Here is a 17046-nt window from a genome sequence, read left to right on the forward strand (position 1 = left end):
ACAGGCCCTGCAGAAAGAAATCAGATCCCGCAGGGCCCTGGTCTCATGAGACAGAGCGTTCCACCAGGCCGGGGCCAGTGCTGAAAAGGCCCTGGCTCTGGTTGAGGCTAATCTGACTTCCTTAGGGTCCGGGACCTCTAGGGTGTTTCTGCTTACGGACCTTAAGGTCCTCCGTGGGGCAGACCGGGAGAGGCGGTCCCGTAGGTACGAGGGTCCTAGGCTGTGAAGGGCTTTAAAGGTCAAAAGCAGCACCTTAAATCTGACCCTGTACTCCACCGGGAGCCAGTGCAGCTGGAAAAGCACTGGGTGAATATGCTCCCATGGCAGAGACCCCGTGAGGAGCCTCGCTGCAGCATTCTGCACCCGCTGGAGTTTCTGGCTCAGCGCCACCCGTGTCCCATAGGACAGGACCCAAATCACAGGATTCAGAAGACAACAAAGGTGATTCCGACTGAGCATTAGAAAAAGCTTTCTGATGCTGAGAGATCTTTGACCCTGGAATGGAGCCCCTTCGGAAAGCGGTGGAGATTCCTGCATTCCAAATCTTCACTTCTAAGATTCTACGAAATGCAATAAAATGATAATAATCCCAGGGGTGTTTTTTTTTTCCAGCGGGTGGGTGTGTTTCCGAGTGCATTGCACAGACAGGAAAGACATTTCCCCCTCTAAGTCAGGGCTTAAAACCAACCCCCAGCCCTTCCAAAAAAAGCCTATGGCACATCAAACTTAAGGCAGGTGGGCCCAGACCCCTGGGAACGACCTTCTCTTCACTTGCTAATGAGGCTGTTAAGCCCTTGCAGCAAAAATGAATATTCAAACACTCCACTATCAGGGCTTTTGAGAGGATTACAGCACTCCTGGAGTTTGGGGCGGGAGGAAAAACTAGGCAGGTGTAAACAGGTGGAACATTTTTGGGAAAGGGGAGGAAATCTCCATCAACGTTTCAAGCAACAGCAGGATGCAGTAGGCCGGTCCTGCAAGTTTTTTATGGAGGGGACGGATGGACTGCAACTGCCGTCATTCTCTGCCTACTGATGGCTGCTTTGAGTTCCAAGTTGCAGGCACAGACCATCTTGCCTGCCTAATAATAATAATAATTCCCCCCCTAGCATTTTATTTTTTTATTGTTGTTGTTGTTTAGTGGTGTCCTCCTCTTCGTGACCCCCTGGACCACAGCACGCCAGGCCCTCCTGTCTTCCACTGCCTCCCGCAGTTTGGTCAGACTCATGTTTGTAGCTTCGAGAACACTGTCCCACCATCTCGTTCTCCGCCGTCCCCTTCTCCTTGTGCCCTCCATCTTTCCCAACATCAGGGTCTTCTCCAGGGAGTCTTCTCTTCTCATGAGGTGGCCAAAGTCTTGGAGCCTCAGCTTCAGGATCTGTCCTTCCAGTGAGCACTCAGGGCTGATTTCCTTCTGAATGGAGAGGTTTGATCTTCTTGCAGTCCATGGGACTCTCCAGAGTCTCCTCCAGCACCAGAATTCAAAAGCATCCATTCTCCGGCCATCAGCCTTCTTTATTAACATTCTTATATTACATTGGTAAACCTTGTCATATTACATTACAGGACTTACTATAATATAATTTCCAACACATACAGAAAAATTATATACAAATTTTATATACCTAGAAAGAAAATGAAACAAAAAAAGTAAGAACAAATAAGAAAAAACAACAATTTTTTCCAAAAATCATATACATACCAGCACACTAGACTTCCTGTCTTTCCAGTTGTATATTCCTTTTTTACAAATGAATGTGCTCTTATTATTGTATATTTCTTTACATGTTATCAAATACATTCCTATATCAATATGTGCTCTTAGCAATTGTAACCAACAAGTTAGGCCAGTAGGACTACAAGAAGTTTCGTAAGGAGGAATATATGAAGTGCTACAAAGTAGATAAAGAATAGAGATATTTGTTATGGGTTTTAAATGTAACAGGGAAAATAAGAAATGTATACTAAGAGATTGGATTGGAAAATTTTCAGACAGGACGGATGGAAGTCAAAAAAATTGAGTAAGATGTAAAAATATGTTTAATTACTGTCGAAAATGGTATGTTAAAAAAACATTATCTATCTATCTATCTATCTATCTATCTATCTATCTATCTATCTATCTATCTATTTTATACCATCCTGGCATTGGTAAGACAATTGGCATATTAACTAACCAGCCAATGTTCCAAATTTTAGGCGTTTTCATATTTCTTTTCTCTTTATCCACATTCTCAAAGACATGCGCGATATTCTTCCCGCACCATCATATATATATTTTCCCCTAACAACAAGCCTGCGAGGTAGGGCAGGCTGGGAGGGACTGAGCCCAAAGCGAGCTGCCTTCCTTGGGGCAGCAGGGTGCGTCTACTCAGTCCTAAAAAGGTAAAAGGACCCCTGACCGTTAGGTCCAGTCGTGGCCGACTCTGGGGTTGCGGCGCTCATCTCACTTTACTGGCCGAGGGAGCCAGCACACAGCTTCCGGGTCATGTGGCCAGCAGGACTAAGCCACTTCTGGTGAACCAGAGCAGAGCACGGAAACACCATTTACCTTCCCGCCAGAGTGGTGCCTATTGATCTACTTGCACTTTGATGTGCTTTCGAACTGCTAGCTGGGCAGGAGCAGGGACCGAGCAACGGGAGCTCACCCCGTCGCGGGGATTCGAACCACCGACCTTCTGATCGGCAAGTCCTAGGCTCTGTGGTTTAACCCACAGCGCCACCTGCGTCCCTGCTCAGTCCTATCCAAACTCCAACTCTTATGCCACACTGGATGAGCAAAATGCACTCTAGGCATGCTCAGAGGGGTCGCTGTTGCTTCTTGGTTTGCAAACGGAATCTGGAGCAAAGGCAGGTGGTGCTATTGATTAAAAGCTGGAAGGGGCAGGTACCACTCTCAGTTCCAAAAATAAATAAATGACAAAACCGGTGTCCAGTGGTCTGGCTAAAAGCTACAGCAAAAGTTCACTGCAGTTGAACTTCTCAGTGAATTGGCCAAGGAAGCAGATCTGTTTTGATATATTGGTTCTGGGGCTGCCTATAAGACATTGGAAATCTAACTTTGAGGCAGTTGCACTATGGAACTCCCTGCCTATTGATATCAAGGGCACTCTATTCAGCCCCTGCTAAAAAACATTATTGCTTAGACAAGCCGACCCAGATGCTTGATCCGTTGCAGTAATTTTAACTTTCTGTACATTTTAAAGTATTGTTGCAATTTCTTCTTCTTCTATCTTTCTGCAAACCGCTTTGAGGTTTGTGGGTCTATTCTTTTTGCAATCAAGGAATGTATAAATTTATATTAAATAACAAATAATAATTATATATATATATGAGACAGATAGTTTTTATTTGGTTTTACAAGTATATAATTATAACAACACTAGCATTCACATCCGCATTTACAGATCCCTTCAGATCCCTCCCCTTCATGGGTCCTTTTATTAAACCTTTTCTACTGCATCTTTCCCAATAATTAATCTATATTATATAACCCTCATTGTCTCCATAGTACTTGCTACATTAGAAGTGTTATTGCAATCCTGCTTATGTTTCCATGTGCTTACAGTGGTCTCTAAGATAAATTATAAATTCTTCCCATATAATAATAATAATAATAATAATAATAATAATAATAATATATTTTTAATTGTTTATCTGCGAGGGTTTTTTTTAAGGGGAATCTAGCAAAAAGCTTCTCCCATTTTTACTCTGCACAGAGTCTTTCCCTTCCGCCTCCCATCTCCTTTCTCAGGAGGAAAGACTTCCACCCCCAAACTGGGAAAGGGTTCGGCTGTGGACATTCCTCCTCCAGGCTGCAGTTTGCTGAAATGCCCGGCTTTTGTCCCTAACAGCTGGCCCCGGGGAGGCCATTTACTTCCATTTGCAAGGCAATTTCTTCCTTATGTCCCTGTGAACTCGCCCTGAGGGGGGAAGAGAATGAAGATTTCCAGGCATCAGGCCTGCAGGTGGAGGAGACCTTAAAGCGAAAGGCTCACAAATAAGGCCATTATCCTAGGTGATTTGTTGTTGTTGTTGTTTATTTGTGTTTATTTGTGTTTATTCGTGTCCCACTCTTCCTGACACCCTGGACCAGAGCACGCCAGCCCCTCCTGTCTTCCACTGCCTCCTGCAGTTTGGTCAAACTCATGCTGGTAGCTTCAAGAACACTGTCCCACCATCTCGTCCTCCGTCGTCCCTTTCTCCTTGTGCCCTCCATCTTTCCCAACATCAGGGTCTTTTCCAAGGAGTCTTCTCTTCTCATGAGGTGGCCAAAGTCTTGGAGCCTCAGTTTCAGGATCTGTCCTTCCAGTGAGCACTCAGGGCTGATTTCCTTCAGAATGGAGAGGTTGGATCTTCTTGCAGTCCATGGGACTCTCCAGAGTCTCCTCCATCACCAGAATTCAAAAGCATCCATTCTTCGGCCATCAGCCTTCTTGATGGTCCAGCTCTCACTTCCATACATCAGTACTGGGAAAACCACAGCTTTTACTATACGGACCTTTATTGGCAAGGTGATGTCTCTACTTTTCAGGATGCTGTCTAGGTTTGTCATTGCTTTTCTCCCAATCCTAGGTGATGTCTACCCTACCCACAAATCCAACTCAATGGTGTAACCTTGGAAAATGTCGATCACATCTCCTACCTGGGCAGTTAGTTATCTTTCCACACTGATGCCAAAATCCAGCCTCCCCTGAGCTCTGCGAGTGCGGCTTTCTCCCGAATGAAGCGCAGAGTGTTTGAGGACCGGGACATTTGCAGGGAAACCCAAATGCTTGTTTACAAAGCAGTTGTACTACCAACCTGTGTATCTGAAGAAGTGTGCATGCACACGAAAGCTCATACAAATAACAAACTTAGTTTGTCTCTAAGGTGCTACTGGAAGGAATTTTTTTACCAGCCTTACTGTCTGCTTGTGAAACATGGACCACTTATAAACGCCATCTCCAACTCTTAAAAATATTCCATCAACGGTGTCTCCATAATTTTTACACATCACTTGGGAAGACAGGTGAACTAATACCAGGGTACTGGAAGAAGCAAAGATCACCAGTGTCGAAGCGATGATTCTTCAACATAAACTTCGTTGGATTGGTCATGTTGTGCGATGCCCGATGATCGTCTTCCAAAGGAACTACTCTATTCCAAACTTAAAAATGGAAAGCGTAATGCTGGTGGTCAACAAAAGAGGTTTAAAGACACTCTCAAGGCAAATCTTAAAAAATGTAGTATAGACACTAATAACTGGGAAACACTGGCCTGTGAGCGCTCCAGTTGGAGAACAGCCTTTACCAAAGGTGTCGTGGGTTTTGAAGACACTCGAACTCAGGACGCAAGGGAGAAGCGGGCTAAGAGGAAGGCATGCTTGGCAAATCTACACCGTGATGGACTCCTGCCCGGAAACCAATGTCCCCACTTTGAAAGGATGTGTGGGTCCAGAATTGGCCTCCACAGTCACTTATGGACTCACTGTTAAAACTGTGTTTATGGGAGACAATCTTACTCGGCTACGAGGGATCGCCAAAGAAGATGAAGATGAAGAAGAAGAAGAAGAAGACGACGACGAAGACTTGCGGACTGTGGTGCCCTTCCGTTCAAAATGTGCAAAAGGAAAACAGGCCCACCACCAAATGAAGAACCAGAGGAGGAGAGACTGCTGAGAGTACTGCAGAGAGGAGAAACACCATTGTGCACATGTAGCAGCAAACCCGGAGGCCTTCGTCTGCCCCAGCTGCATCATAGAATAGCAGAGTCGGAAGGGACCCCCGAGGGCCATCTATCCCAACCCCCTGGCAGATGAGGGTTCAACCTCTGCTTGAAAACATCTGAGGAAGGAGAGTCCGCTACCTCCCGAGTGCCGTCGCCAAACAGCTCTTACTTCCTGGTGCAGAGTTGGAGCAGAAGTTTTTATACCGCTTGGACTTGGGGGTCCATTCTCTTGAGGGGAGGGTTGGCTCCAACCACTAGGCAGAGCTGCCTCATGAGTTTCGAAACATAACTAAAATCAATCTCTGACTTCGCTAATATGAAAATGGCTTTAAAAAGTTTAAAAGGAGATAGGATATTAATATATCAAGGATGGAATAGCAAATAAAGTGAATAATGCAACAACAACAAAAATAAAAGTAGGTAAAGATCACACACGGGTGGAGGGAAGTACTGGGCTGTGGGGGAGGGAGGGGAAGGGATTAATTGAAATGGTTAAAGATTGGTATAGGATTTAAGAGATTTAAATTTTTATAAAGATTCTATAAGGAAAGCAGAAAGCAGCAGGAATTATCAAGTAAAGGGGATATCAGTGTAAATGAAAACATGAGACTTACCGTTTTGCTACATACGGTTCTGTTTTGGAGTTGTCCGCTTATTTTGGAGTTGTTTGTTGAAAAGAATGTATATTATGTGAATAAAATAATAAAGGATTTGAGACAGGAGGAAAAAGGAAAAGAAAGGGGGAAAAGGAAATGGCTTTGTTTCACTCTATACTGTTTTCCTCTGCTACAGGGAACCTGCCTGTTTCTCTTAAGGCAAAAGATTTTATTTTATTTTAAAAGGGGGGGGGTGAGATTTTTGCTTTTATCTTCATCCCTGGGTGAAATCCGAACCCTCCTGGCACCTCCGAGAGGCCAAATCAATTAAGGCCTCTATCTCTTCCTACACTCCCTTTTAAGACAGACCAGTGCACAGACTTTTATGACTTTTTAACACCAAGGCAGTGATTTTCTCTTCCTTGGTTGGCTTAGTAAAGGAATTGGCCTGCTGTGGTTTTTGGGAGGGGGCAAATAATTTCTCTCTCCCCCCTTCCCCCCCTAAAAAAAGTCCAGGCCTGCTAGTTCCAAGGGATGTAAGGAGAGAGGGAGTTATAGAAATGTGTAGCTGGAAGGGATCCCCCAGCGGCCATCTAGTCCAGCCCCCTGGGAAAATAAAGATTTCCCCTCCCTCTCTAATCCTACAAGAAAAACTGCAGTCCTGGGGCATGCTTATTTATCAAAGTGCCTTATGAGGAACGGCTAAGGGAGCTGGGCATGTTTAGCCTGGAGAAGAGGAGGTTAAGGGGTGATATGATAGCCATGTTCAAATATAGAAAAGGATGTCACATAGAGAAGGGAGAAAGGTTGTTTTCTGCTGCTCCAGAGAAGCGGACACGGAGCAATGGATCCAAACTACAAGAAAGAAGATTCCACCTAAACATTCGGAAGAACTTCCTGACAGTAAGAGCTGTTGGACAGTGGAATTTGCTGCCCAGGAGTGTGGTGGAGTCTCCTACTTTGGAGGTCTTTAAGCAGAGGCTTGACAACCATATGTCAGGAGTGCTCTGGTGGTGTTTCCTGCTTGGCAGGGGGTTGGACTCGATGGCCCTTGGGGTCTCTTCCAACTCTATGATTCTATGATTCAATCATTCCCATTTCAATAATTTTTCGGCTGCTTTCCTTTTATCGAAATAAAGGCACTGCCCCAGGCGTCTGACCACAGCAGGCAGTCAAACAAAACACCAATCGCTAAAAAGGAACATCGCCAACAATCACTGCGCCAAAGAGAAGTCGCTTTGAGTTCTTTCTGGAAGGGGGAAAAAAACCCCAACTAAATAATTATGCAATCAATCAATCAATCAATCAATCAATGATTGCGAACTTCATTCGCTATTTTGGCCTGGGAACCGTCTCATTCTCATTCTCTCTCTGTACGCGCTCAGAGGCACTCTTGCCCACCCCACATTCGCTCCCATTTCAGAGAAACAGAGGTTCTGCGGCTAGGACGAAGCCTCCTAATAATAATAATAATAATAATAATAATAATAATAATAATTTTATTTATATCCCGCCCTCCCCAGCCAAAGCCGGGCTCAGAGCGGCTAACAACAGTAAAATAATACAGCATTCTAAAATCAATTCATTCTAAAATCAGTTCAACGGATGGAGATTCCCAAATTGGAGGGCGAGCGAGGAGTTAAAAGCGGGGGGCGTGACCGAAGCTGAGAGGGGGCGTGTCTCCCACATGCCCCGCCCTCCCACCCTATATAAGCCCCGGCGCTGCGTTTCCCATGCCGTCTTGCCTGCAGCTTCTTCCCCGGCCAGCGGGTTCCCCCGTGGTCCTCTAGTCGGCGCGCCCCCATCGAAGGAGATGTTCACCGTTTTCCCCGCGGAAGCTCCGCTGCAGCAAGAGCCCGGAGGGGCCCCGATCCCTGCTGCTGCCGCCCCTCGGGCGCTTCCTCCTCCTCCTCCTCCCCCCGAGGACCCCCTGGAGAAAGTCAAGCGCCCCATGAACGCCTTCATGGTGTGGTCCAGCGCGCAAAGGCGCAAGATGGCACAGGAACACCCCAAGATGCACAACTCGGAGATCTCCAAGCGCCTGGGCGCCGCTTGGAAACTGCTCCCCGACGCAGAGAAGCGGCCCTTCGTCGACGAGGCCAAGCGCCTCCGGGCTTTGCACATGAAGGACTACCCCGATTACAAGTACCGGCCCCGGCGCAAGGGCGGATCCGGGCGCGCACGGGACAAGGGCGCACCGGCAGCCGCAGCCTCGCCAGGGACCTTTCCGTGCGCCCCGACGGCCGAGACGCGCGCCTGGAGCGCATACGCCGCCGCGCCAGGAGGGACCCCCGACGGCAGGGGCGCCTGCTACCCTTACGAGCTCGCCCAAGGAGGACCCGGAGGCGGAGGAGGAGGCTACGGGGCCGGATCCCCGGCGCCCTACAGGTGAGCAAGGAGAGCAGCCCCGACGGCGCGCGGTGGGGATGGGTGGCTTGGGGATGGTGGTGGTGCGTAATGCTCGGAGGAGACCCCTCGGGACGCCTTGAGCGCAGGGAGGGACGCTTCGAGTTCGGTCCTGCTCGCGAGTAGACCCTCTGGAGGTTGGAAGGGGCGTACGACGTCCACTGGGTGGTAGGTGAGCTCTACTCCGGTGTAGAGGCGTGGAAACTGTAGACCTTGCGTAGCCGCGTCGGTAGGTTTCCGTGGGTTGGAGGCGAGCCCTACTCGGGAGGAGGCGCATTGGATTTTTACACCCTGGGAAGCAACGTCCGTTAACTTCAATGGGCTGTAGGTAAGCCCTACTCTGAGTAGACTTTCTTTTTTTTAAATACTTTTTATTAAAGCGGAGTAAACGCATGGAAACTTTAGACCCCGGGTAGCAATGTCCTAGATTTCAGTGGGGTTGTGGGTGAGCCCTGCACGTGAGTAGGAAACTCTTTAGATCTAGGGTAGAAACGTCCGTAGACTGCAGTGGGTTGGAGGTGAGCCCTACTCAAGAGTAGGCGCATTGAAGCTCTTGCACCTTGAGTTAGTGGTGTCCTTTAACGTCAATGGGTTGTATGCGCCATTAGTCCTTCTTGGAGCAAGACTTCGTCTCATTTTAGCGAGAAGTTTGGGAAGCTCTCCTCGGAGTAAACCCATTGAAACAACGGCCTCGGGTGGTAGCGATGTCCAGTTTCAAGGGGCTGCGTGCAGTGCCGTCTCTACTCAAGAGTAGACTCGCGGAAGCGCTTGGACTTCGGGTGGCAGCAACGCCAGTTCACTTCACTGGGTCGCTTCTGCTCAGAGTAGACCCAGTAAAAATAATGAAAATGGCTGTTACTTTCAGTGGGTCTACTCGGATCAAGGCTTGGTTTGATGCATCGCAATGATTCTGTCGAGGGCGACTAATACTGCAATAAATAATTTGGACTACATTTGGAGCTTCTCGTGGAGAAAACCTTCCCTCCCTTCTAGCCTCCTTGCAGGCGATCCTGTGCGTGCTTACTCGCGAGTAAGCTCCGCAGTGTCCTTTCCAGCTTGGTGGGTGGGTGGGTGGGTGCTGCGATCCTGTGCGTGCTTCCCTGCGGAGGAAGTTGCAGGGAAGCGCAGCGGGAGGGTTTACTTTGGAGAAAAACCAGGCCTAAGCACTGTGCGCTTGGTGGATCGGGACCATTTCGGCTTCTCACGAAACGGACTTCCTGGATTTGCCTTCAGCTGAGTGTGCCAGACGAGCCTTCGTCTTGCTTTACAAAAGCACCGAAGAGATGGAGGGGGAAAAAAAGAGAAAATCTCCCTGTTTGGTTTCCTATCCAGCCAGAGATCCCATCCCGTGTTCCGATTTGCAGGAATGTTTTAAGGCGTGCAACAAACAACCTCCCGTTTATTTATTTAGTTGCATTTATATCTGGGTCTTCTCCCAGGTCCTAGGTCTGCACTCTAACCACTATGCTCCACCACTGGCTCATAAATCAGGTTTTGTGTTTTTCCAAATTAAGCACCCCTTTTTGCATCACCAAAAAATTGTGAATTTTTTTCTTTAAATTGTGTGTCTATCTGGAATGGGGAACAGGGGAACTCCTTGCTGCAGTTCCTCACGAGCTGCGCCTACACAGAGGCAGCTGCAATTGGCTGCTAAATTCCTGCGGTCCAGGATTCAGTTCTGGGATCTGTGCTGGGGGCAGATTTTCCGGAATTGGCTTAAGTGTCATCTATGGAGATAAGCTTTTCAGCTGCTGATTGTGTTACAAGAACAGGACACCTGGGTTCTCCGGAGGGGGGGAGGAGGGAGGTGCCTTTCCGCACATCTGCTTCCAAATGTTGTTTCTAGGGCAAGGTAAAAACTTCTTTTTGTGGGGAGAATGCAGGGATTTTTTGCAGAGAATCTAGGAGTCCCTACCCACCTTAAATGATAAAATTTAAACACTGCTTGATTGTGTTTGTTTAGCAACCTGAAAGCGGAGATCAAGCCAGAAAAAAGAACTGTGATTCGAAACTTTAAACAAGTTGAAATAACAATAGACTACAAAAGATGATTTAAAATTGGATCCGCCTTCTTTGCTGCCACCCGAGTTGAGAACCCAGATTGCCCAATGTCCCTTTACAGAAAATAAAATTCTGCCTCCTCTATTTTAGGGACCCAGGAGTCCTGCCTCCCCTCTATTTTGGGGACCCAGGAGTCCTGCCTCCCCTCTATTTTGGGGACCCAGGAGTCCTGCCCTCTCTCTGTCTGGGGGACCCAGGAGTCCTGCTCCCCTCTGTTTCGGGGACCCAGGAGTCCTGCCTCCCCTCTGTTTCAGGGACCCAGGAGTCCTGCCTTCCACCCCGGGGCTGCCCTCCTTCCTTCCTGGAGCGATCCCCGCGCCCTGGCTTGCTGCCCCAGATCTGTCTCAGCGTCATGCCCCGGCAAAGCTGGATGGGTGCTGGCCCTGGCAATCTGGGCGCGGCCCCCCCACCCCCACCCGGGGGGTTGCCAGCTCCCTGGGTGCTCTGCAGGGTGCATCATCGCCCTGCCCTGCGCCAGACACGCAAAGGGGAGCCCTGCCCCTGAGGTCGTGACCGAGGGTGGCCTAGCTCGCACTCGCACCCGAGCTTCTTGGCATGTGTGGGGGAGAGGGAGGGAGGGAGAAGGCAGGGAGAGGCAATCCTTGCGGGTGCCGAGGGAGAGAGGCAGGACTCCTGGGTACCCTAAACAGAGAGAGAGCAGGACTCCTGGGTCCCCTAAACAAAGGGAGAGCAGGACTCCTGAGTCCCTGAAACAGGAGAGCAGGACTCCTGGGTCCCCGAAACAGAGGAGAGCAGGACTCCTGGGTCCCCTAAACAAAGGGAGAGCAGGACTCCTGGGTCCCTGAAACAGAGGAGAGCAGGACTCCTGGGTCCCCCAAACAGAGGGGAGAGGCAGGACTCCTGGGTCCCCCAAACAGAGGGGAAAGCTTTGAGGATGGAGAGCGGTGGTCCGGATTCCGGGGACCCCTGGGCAGGCGGGCGGAGGATGCTGGGTGAGGAGGGGCTGGAGCTGGCAGGCCTGCAGGTCCGGACAGGTTTGGGGGCTCTCAGCCAAAACTGGAAGAACAGGCTGGCGAGGAATGCAGTCCCGCCCCACAGGCCCCCGGGGGATTAGCTTTCTCTCTCTTCCCGCAGGTGGCGAAGGGCTGGGCCCGGCAGGTGCTCTCTCCTGGGGCTATGGCCACCTCACAGCCTAGCCCACAACTTTGTGAGCGTTGGAAGGGGTCCCTCAAAGGTCATCCAGCCCAACCCCGGCGGTTGGCTGATTTAGGGCAGGCGAAAGAAAGTTAGACGGCGGAACTCCCTGCCACCAGAGGCAGCGTGGGGTAGGACAGGCTGAGAGAGGCAGCGACCGTGAGCTGCAGGGCTGAGTGGAGGCATCTGAACCCGGGTCTTTACGAGGGCCTGTTCTGACATCCTGGCTCTTGTAATAATAATAGTAATAATAATTAGTGAATAAATAAATCCAATACTATATAGCTCTATGGCTATGGGGTGGTACACAAATTTAATTTAAAAAAAACACATCGTTGCCTTCCCACACAAACTGGAGAAGTTCCCCTCCAATTTCTTACAATATTAGAGATTTATTTCCTTTAAAAAAATTATACTTTTCAGATATATACATTTCGCTGATTCATTTGAACATTTTAAAACTTCCTTCCCCCTCTTTCTGCGTTTCCTTAATTTCACTTTTCATATATTCTGCCATATCCAAATTAATTAGTGAAACTTGCTCATTTGGAGAAGAATATTGGAGATGTAACAAGAATTTGCTGTCTGGTGTGGCCTCAGGGCTCAGGTTATTTACGTATATTAACATTATTTCATTTGTTATAGCGGGTTTTTCCTCCCGGGAGCTCAGGCTGTGCTGCGAATGCTTCTCCCGGGTCACATCCAGTTGAGGTTCATGGCAGTGTGCGCAATTCGAACCCGGGTCCCTTCCCCGCCCCAAGTCGAAGCCCCCGACGCTCTTAACCAGGCACAGGCAAACTCCGGCCCTCCAGATGTTTTGAGACTACAATTCCCATCATCCCTGACCACCGGTCCTGATAGCTGGGGATGATGGGAACTGTAGTTCCAAAACATCTGGAGTTTGCCTATGCCTGACTTTAACCATTACACCACACAGCCCGAGACTGCGTAATCGCCAGGGTTTCTAAGGCCCGTGCAATAAGAAAACCAGGCCTATATTAGATAGATAATCTAATATACGAGAAGGCGAAGGTCCACAAGGGATTTTGGAGCCGTGTGATAAGGAAATCACTTTATAAGAAGGGATTAGTCTTTTAATAGACACCTGAAGGCAGCCCCTGTTTAGGGAAGCTTTCGATGTTTGATGCATTATTGTATTTTAATATTTGGTTGGAAGCCGCCCAGAGTGGCTGGGGAAGCCCAGCCAGATGGGCGGGGTATAATAATAATTAATAATAATAAATTTATTATTATTATTATTATTATTAGATATGGAGTAAATACAAAGGAAAACGTACTTACCTTCGTTGTACGCTTATATTTTAAAGCAATAAAGATTTACTCAAAAAACTAGGCCTGCCAGGAGAGCCCTGGTAGACTATTCCTGAGAATGGAGGTTCTATTTCTGAATACCCATAGTATATATGGGGTGGGGGACTGGCGTCTGGGGTTCCTTGGGTGGTGAGTTGGCCACTAGGGGCCTCTGGGGATGTTGCTCTCGTCTGCCCCTCCTCCTGTTAAAACAGGATCCTCGAGATTTATGGATTTTGAGACTGGTGAAAGTCCTTATTCACGCAGCACAGACTGCGGAACTCCCTGCCACAGGAGGCAGCGGGGCCCACTAATAATCTCGATGGCTTTAAAAGAGGAGAAGCCATCCATGGAGGAAGAGAGGTCTACTAGCCAGGATGGAGGCGGTAATACTCCTCTCCCAAAAACCACTTTTTTGGGCGCATGGGGGCACTTTGTAAAAAAAAAATATTTTATGTGTCAGGCTCCCCTGTTTCAGGGACCCAGGAGTCCTGGCTCCCCTGTGTTTGGGGGACCCAGGAGTCCTGTTCTCCTCTGTTTGGGGGACCCAAGAGTCTTGCCTGCCCTCTGTTTGGGGGACCCAGGAGTCCTGCTGGTGTCAAGTACGCGTATGAATATTCTTTCATTTCAGAAGCGTGAGCTGGGCTGGAGAAGACTGGTCGGTGTTTGTGCCGGCTGCTGGGAATTGTAGGGCAAACTACGGTTCCCGAGTCTCCGTGGGGGAGTTTGTGCGCACCGGGCGTGCTTTAAATGAGCGGGTTGGGATGGATGACCTTGGGGGGGTCTCCTTGCAACGGTGCGGTTTCGTGCCTGCGAGGCGATCCTAGCGGCCGGTGCTACAACTCCCGACGCCCTCTCTCTCTTTGTTTCCGCAGCACCCTGACGTACGGCGCCCAGCCCTCCCCGGTGATGACCACAATGATCAAACAAGAAGGCGGCTTGCAGCAGTTTCACCACTCCTTCGGCGATTTCCACGACGTGATGACGGCTTATTCCCTGCAGGCGTGCGACGCTGCGGAGGGGGCACCCCAGTACTGCATTTCCCAGCACCCCTACTTGGGGTTCAGCAACACGCCTCCCCTGACCCACCTTTAACTGGTTTGAAGGTGGCGGAGAAAGGACTGATTTAATTTGGGGTTTTTTTGGGGGGGGGGTGTTGGTTCAGGGGCTGTTTTATTTCCCCAGCTTCGTGCAAAAGGGGGTAAACTTAATTTCACTTGTGCAGAAGTTTGTGCCTTGCGTATATTGAAGCGGGAAGATTTGTACAGGACATTTTTTCTTTCTTTTTTTACCTTAAGAAATGAAGGAAACGGGAAACTCTTAAGGGTGGGTGGGTCCCAATTCCTGCTAGCAGGGATTCCTCGTTTGGGTGGGTGGGAAGCCTAAAGGGGAGGGGGGTTATATTTTGCTAACTACTTTTTTTAAACAAGTTTTTATATTAAAAAAAGGAATAAAAGCTGTTTGTGTGAAAGACCCCGGTTTGTGGGATGCGATGGGCAGGGGGGTGCTTGCGGGCTCTTGGCAAATTGTAGAGTTGGAAAAGGGACCTGCAAATATCATCTAGACCAGGGGTCTGCAACCCGCGGCTCCGGAGCCGCATGTGGCTCTTTTACACCTTTGCCGCGGTTCGGGGCGGATACTAGCGAGGGGAGGAGGCGCATTGTGTGCCCCGACACTCCCCACTGTGGCGGGCGCTGTACTGGCTGTGACGTCGCATGGGGGCGGTGCGTGCGTTATTCACACACCGTCCCGACGTCACCTTCCCGCCCGCCGGCTACATTGTAAGGGGCATGTATGCTGGTCACTGCATTGAAAGGGGGCATGTTCGCTGGTCACTGTTTTGAAGGGGAGTGAAGAACACACACAAAAAGGTCAATTTAATGTTTATTTCTATGAGGAGGAGTAATTCTGAGGGGTCAAACAAAGAAATAATAAAAAAGTGACAAAAAAGTTATTTTTATAATGACGAGTTTTGCGGCTCCCAGTTTTTTTTTCTTCGGAAACGGGTCCAAGTGGCTCTTTTTGTCTTAAAGGTTGCAGAACCCTGATCTAGACCAACCCCAGACCCCACAAGGCAGGAATTTCAGCCGGGACCCCATGTAGCAGCAAAATAGTGCGCCTCGGTTGCCTTGGACCACAACTTCCCGTGGAAGTTCACGGATGGCCATGTGTCCAGGTTGCTGTGCTTTGTGCGTTGAAGCGGGTTGGGATGGATGACCTTGTGGGGTCCCTTCCAACTTGAAAATTCCCCGAAACCTGGCTGAGGAAGTCTGGATGTGCCCGGAAACCTGTAGCTGCAAAGGTGCAAAGATGGCTGGAAGTTTTAAGGGGGATAGAAGCACGGGGAACTGCCCATACAGAGTCAGACCGTGGATATAATAATAATTATTTATACCCCGCCCATCTGGCTGGGCTTCCCCAGCCACTCTGGGCAGCTTTCAACAAAATATTAAAATACTGTAATGCAAGCCCAAGCCTCCTTCCTTTACTTCGGGGCTGAGGCTGCTAGCCTAATAATAACAATAATAATAGTAATAAATTTATTATTTATACCCCGTCCCTCTGGCTGGGTTTCCCCAGCCACTCTGGGAGGCTTCCAACAATATTAAAATACAATAACCTATTAAACATTAAAAGCTTCCCTAAACAGGGCTGCCTTCAGATGTCTTCTAAAAGTCTGGTGGTAATTGTTCTCTTTGACATCTGGTGGGAGGGCGTTCCACAGGGCGGGAGCCACCACTGAGAAGGCCCTGTGCCTAGTTCCCTGTAACTTGGCTTCTCGCAGGGAGGGAACCGCCAGAAGGCCCTCGGAGCTGGACCTCAGTGTCCGGGCAGAACGATGGGGGTGGAGACGCTCCTTCAGGGATACTGGGCCTTTGAGGCTGTTTAGGGCTTTCAAGGTCAGCACCAACACTTTGAATCGTGCTCGGAAACGTACTGGGAGCCATTGCAGATCTCTCAGAACCGATGTTATGTGGTCCCAGTCCCCAGTCTAGGTGCCGCATTCTGCATTAGTTGCAGTTTCCGATTCACCTTCAAAGGTAGCCCCACGTAGAGCGCATAGCAGTAGTCCAAGCGGGAGATAACAGAGCATGCACCACTCTGGCCAGACAGTCCACGGGCAGGGAGGGTCTCATCCTGCGTACCAGATGGAGCTGGTAGACAGCTGCCCTGGACACAGAACTGACCTGCGCCTCCATGGACAGCGGTGAGTCCAGAATGACTCCCAGGCTGCGCACCTGGTCCTTCAGGGGCACAGTTGCCCCATTCAGGACCAGGGAGTCCCCCACACCTGCCTGCTCCCTGTCCCCCCAAATACAGGACTTCTGTATACTGGACCAAGCGAGGTCACGGGCAGCAGTGGCTCGCCGGGGTTTCAGGAAGGGTATCTCCATTGGGACCTTCTGCAAGCCAAGCAGCTGTCTTGCTCCTACTGAGCTACGGCCGTTCCCTTGAAAACGAAGCAAGCAGCTAGTCCTCATGGTTTCGAACGAAGGGTCACAGGAAGCGGCCTTTTGCCGCATCGCGCTATAGATCCATCCAGCTGGGACATTGGCACTGGGTCCCTGCCCAGGAAAAGGGGATTACACAAAACAAATGAAAATACAAATGAAATGCTGCGAAAACCCCTGAAATGAGAAGTAATAGACTAAAAATATTATCTTATAGAATTAAACTAAATAACAAAAATCGGCAAGTTAAAGGGGAAAATTAGAAAACCCCTGAAACCGAGAAGTAATCGACTAGAAATATTATCTTATAGAGTTAAACCAAATAACAAAAATCAGCAAGTTTAAGGAAAAAATTA

The 17046-nt window shown here is 49.1% G+C and overlaps 1 protein-coding gene and 1 long non-coding RNA gene across 2 annotated transcripts in view; both read left to right on the plus strand.

The window, feature by feature from the left end:
* Positions 1–16146, plus strand: part of LOC310692274 — a 77546-nt gene extending 61400 nt beyond the window's left edge. The window contains exon 3 of the long non-coding RNA XR_014518704.1: positions 16102–16146. This is a non-coding gene — a long non-coding RNA (uncharacterized lncRNA). The remainder of the gene's footprint in view (positions 1–16101) is intronic.
* SOX15 (SRY-box transcription factor 15) lies at positions 8051–14680 on the plus strand. The gene is made up of 2 exons (XM_083471300.1): positions 8051–8693; positions 14114–14680. The coding sequence occupies exons 1-2, from the start codon at positions 8119–8121 to the stop codon at positions 14331–14333; spliced, it is 795 nt and encodes a 264-aa protein (XP_083327426.1). The 5' UTR covers positions 8051–8118; the 3' UTR covers positions 14334–14680.
* Positions 16147–17046: the final 900 nt, after the last annotated feature.

The sequence above is a fragment of the Podarcis liolepis genome, assembly GCF_965112155.1.
Source record: "Podarcis liolepis genome assembly, chromosome: 13".
Lineage (NCBI taxonomy): Eukaryota > Metazoa > Chordata > Lepidosauria > Squamata > Lacertidae > Podarcis > Podarcis liolepis.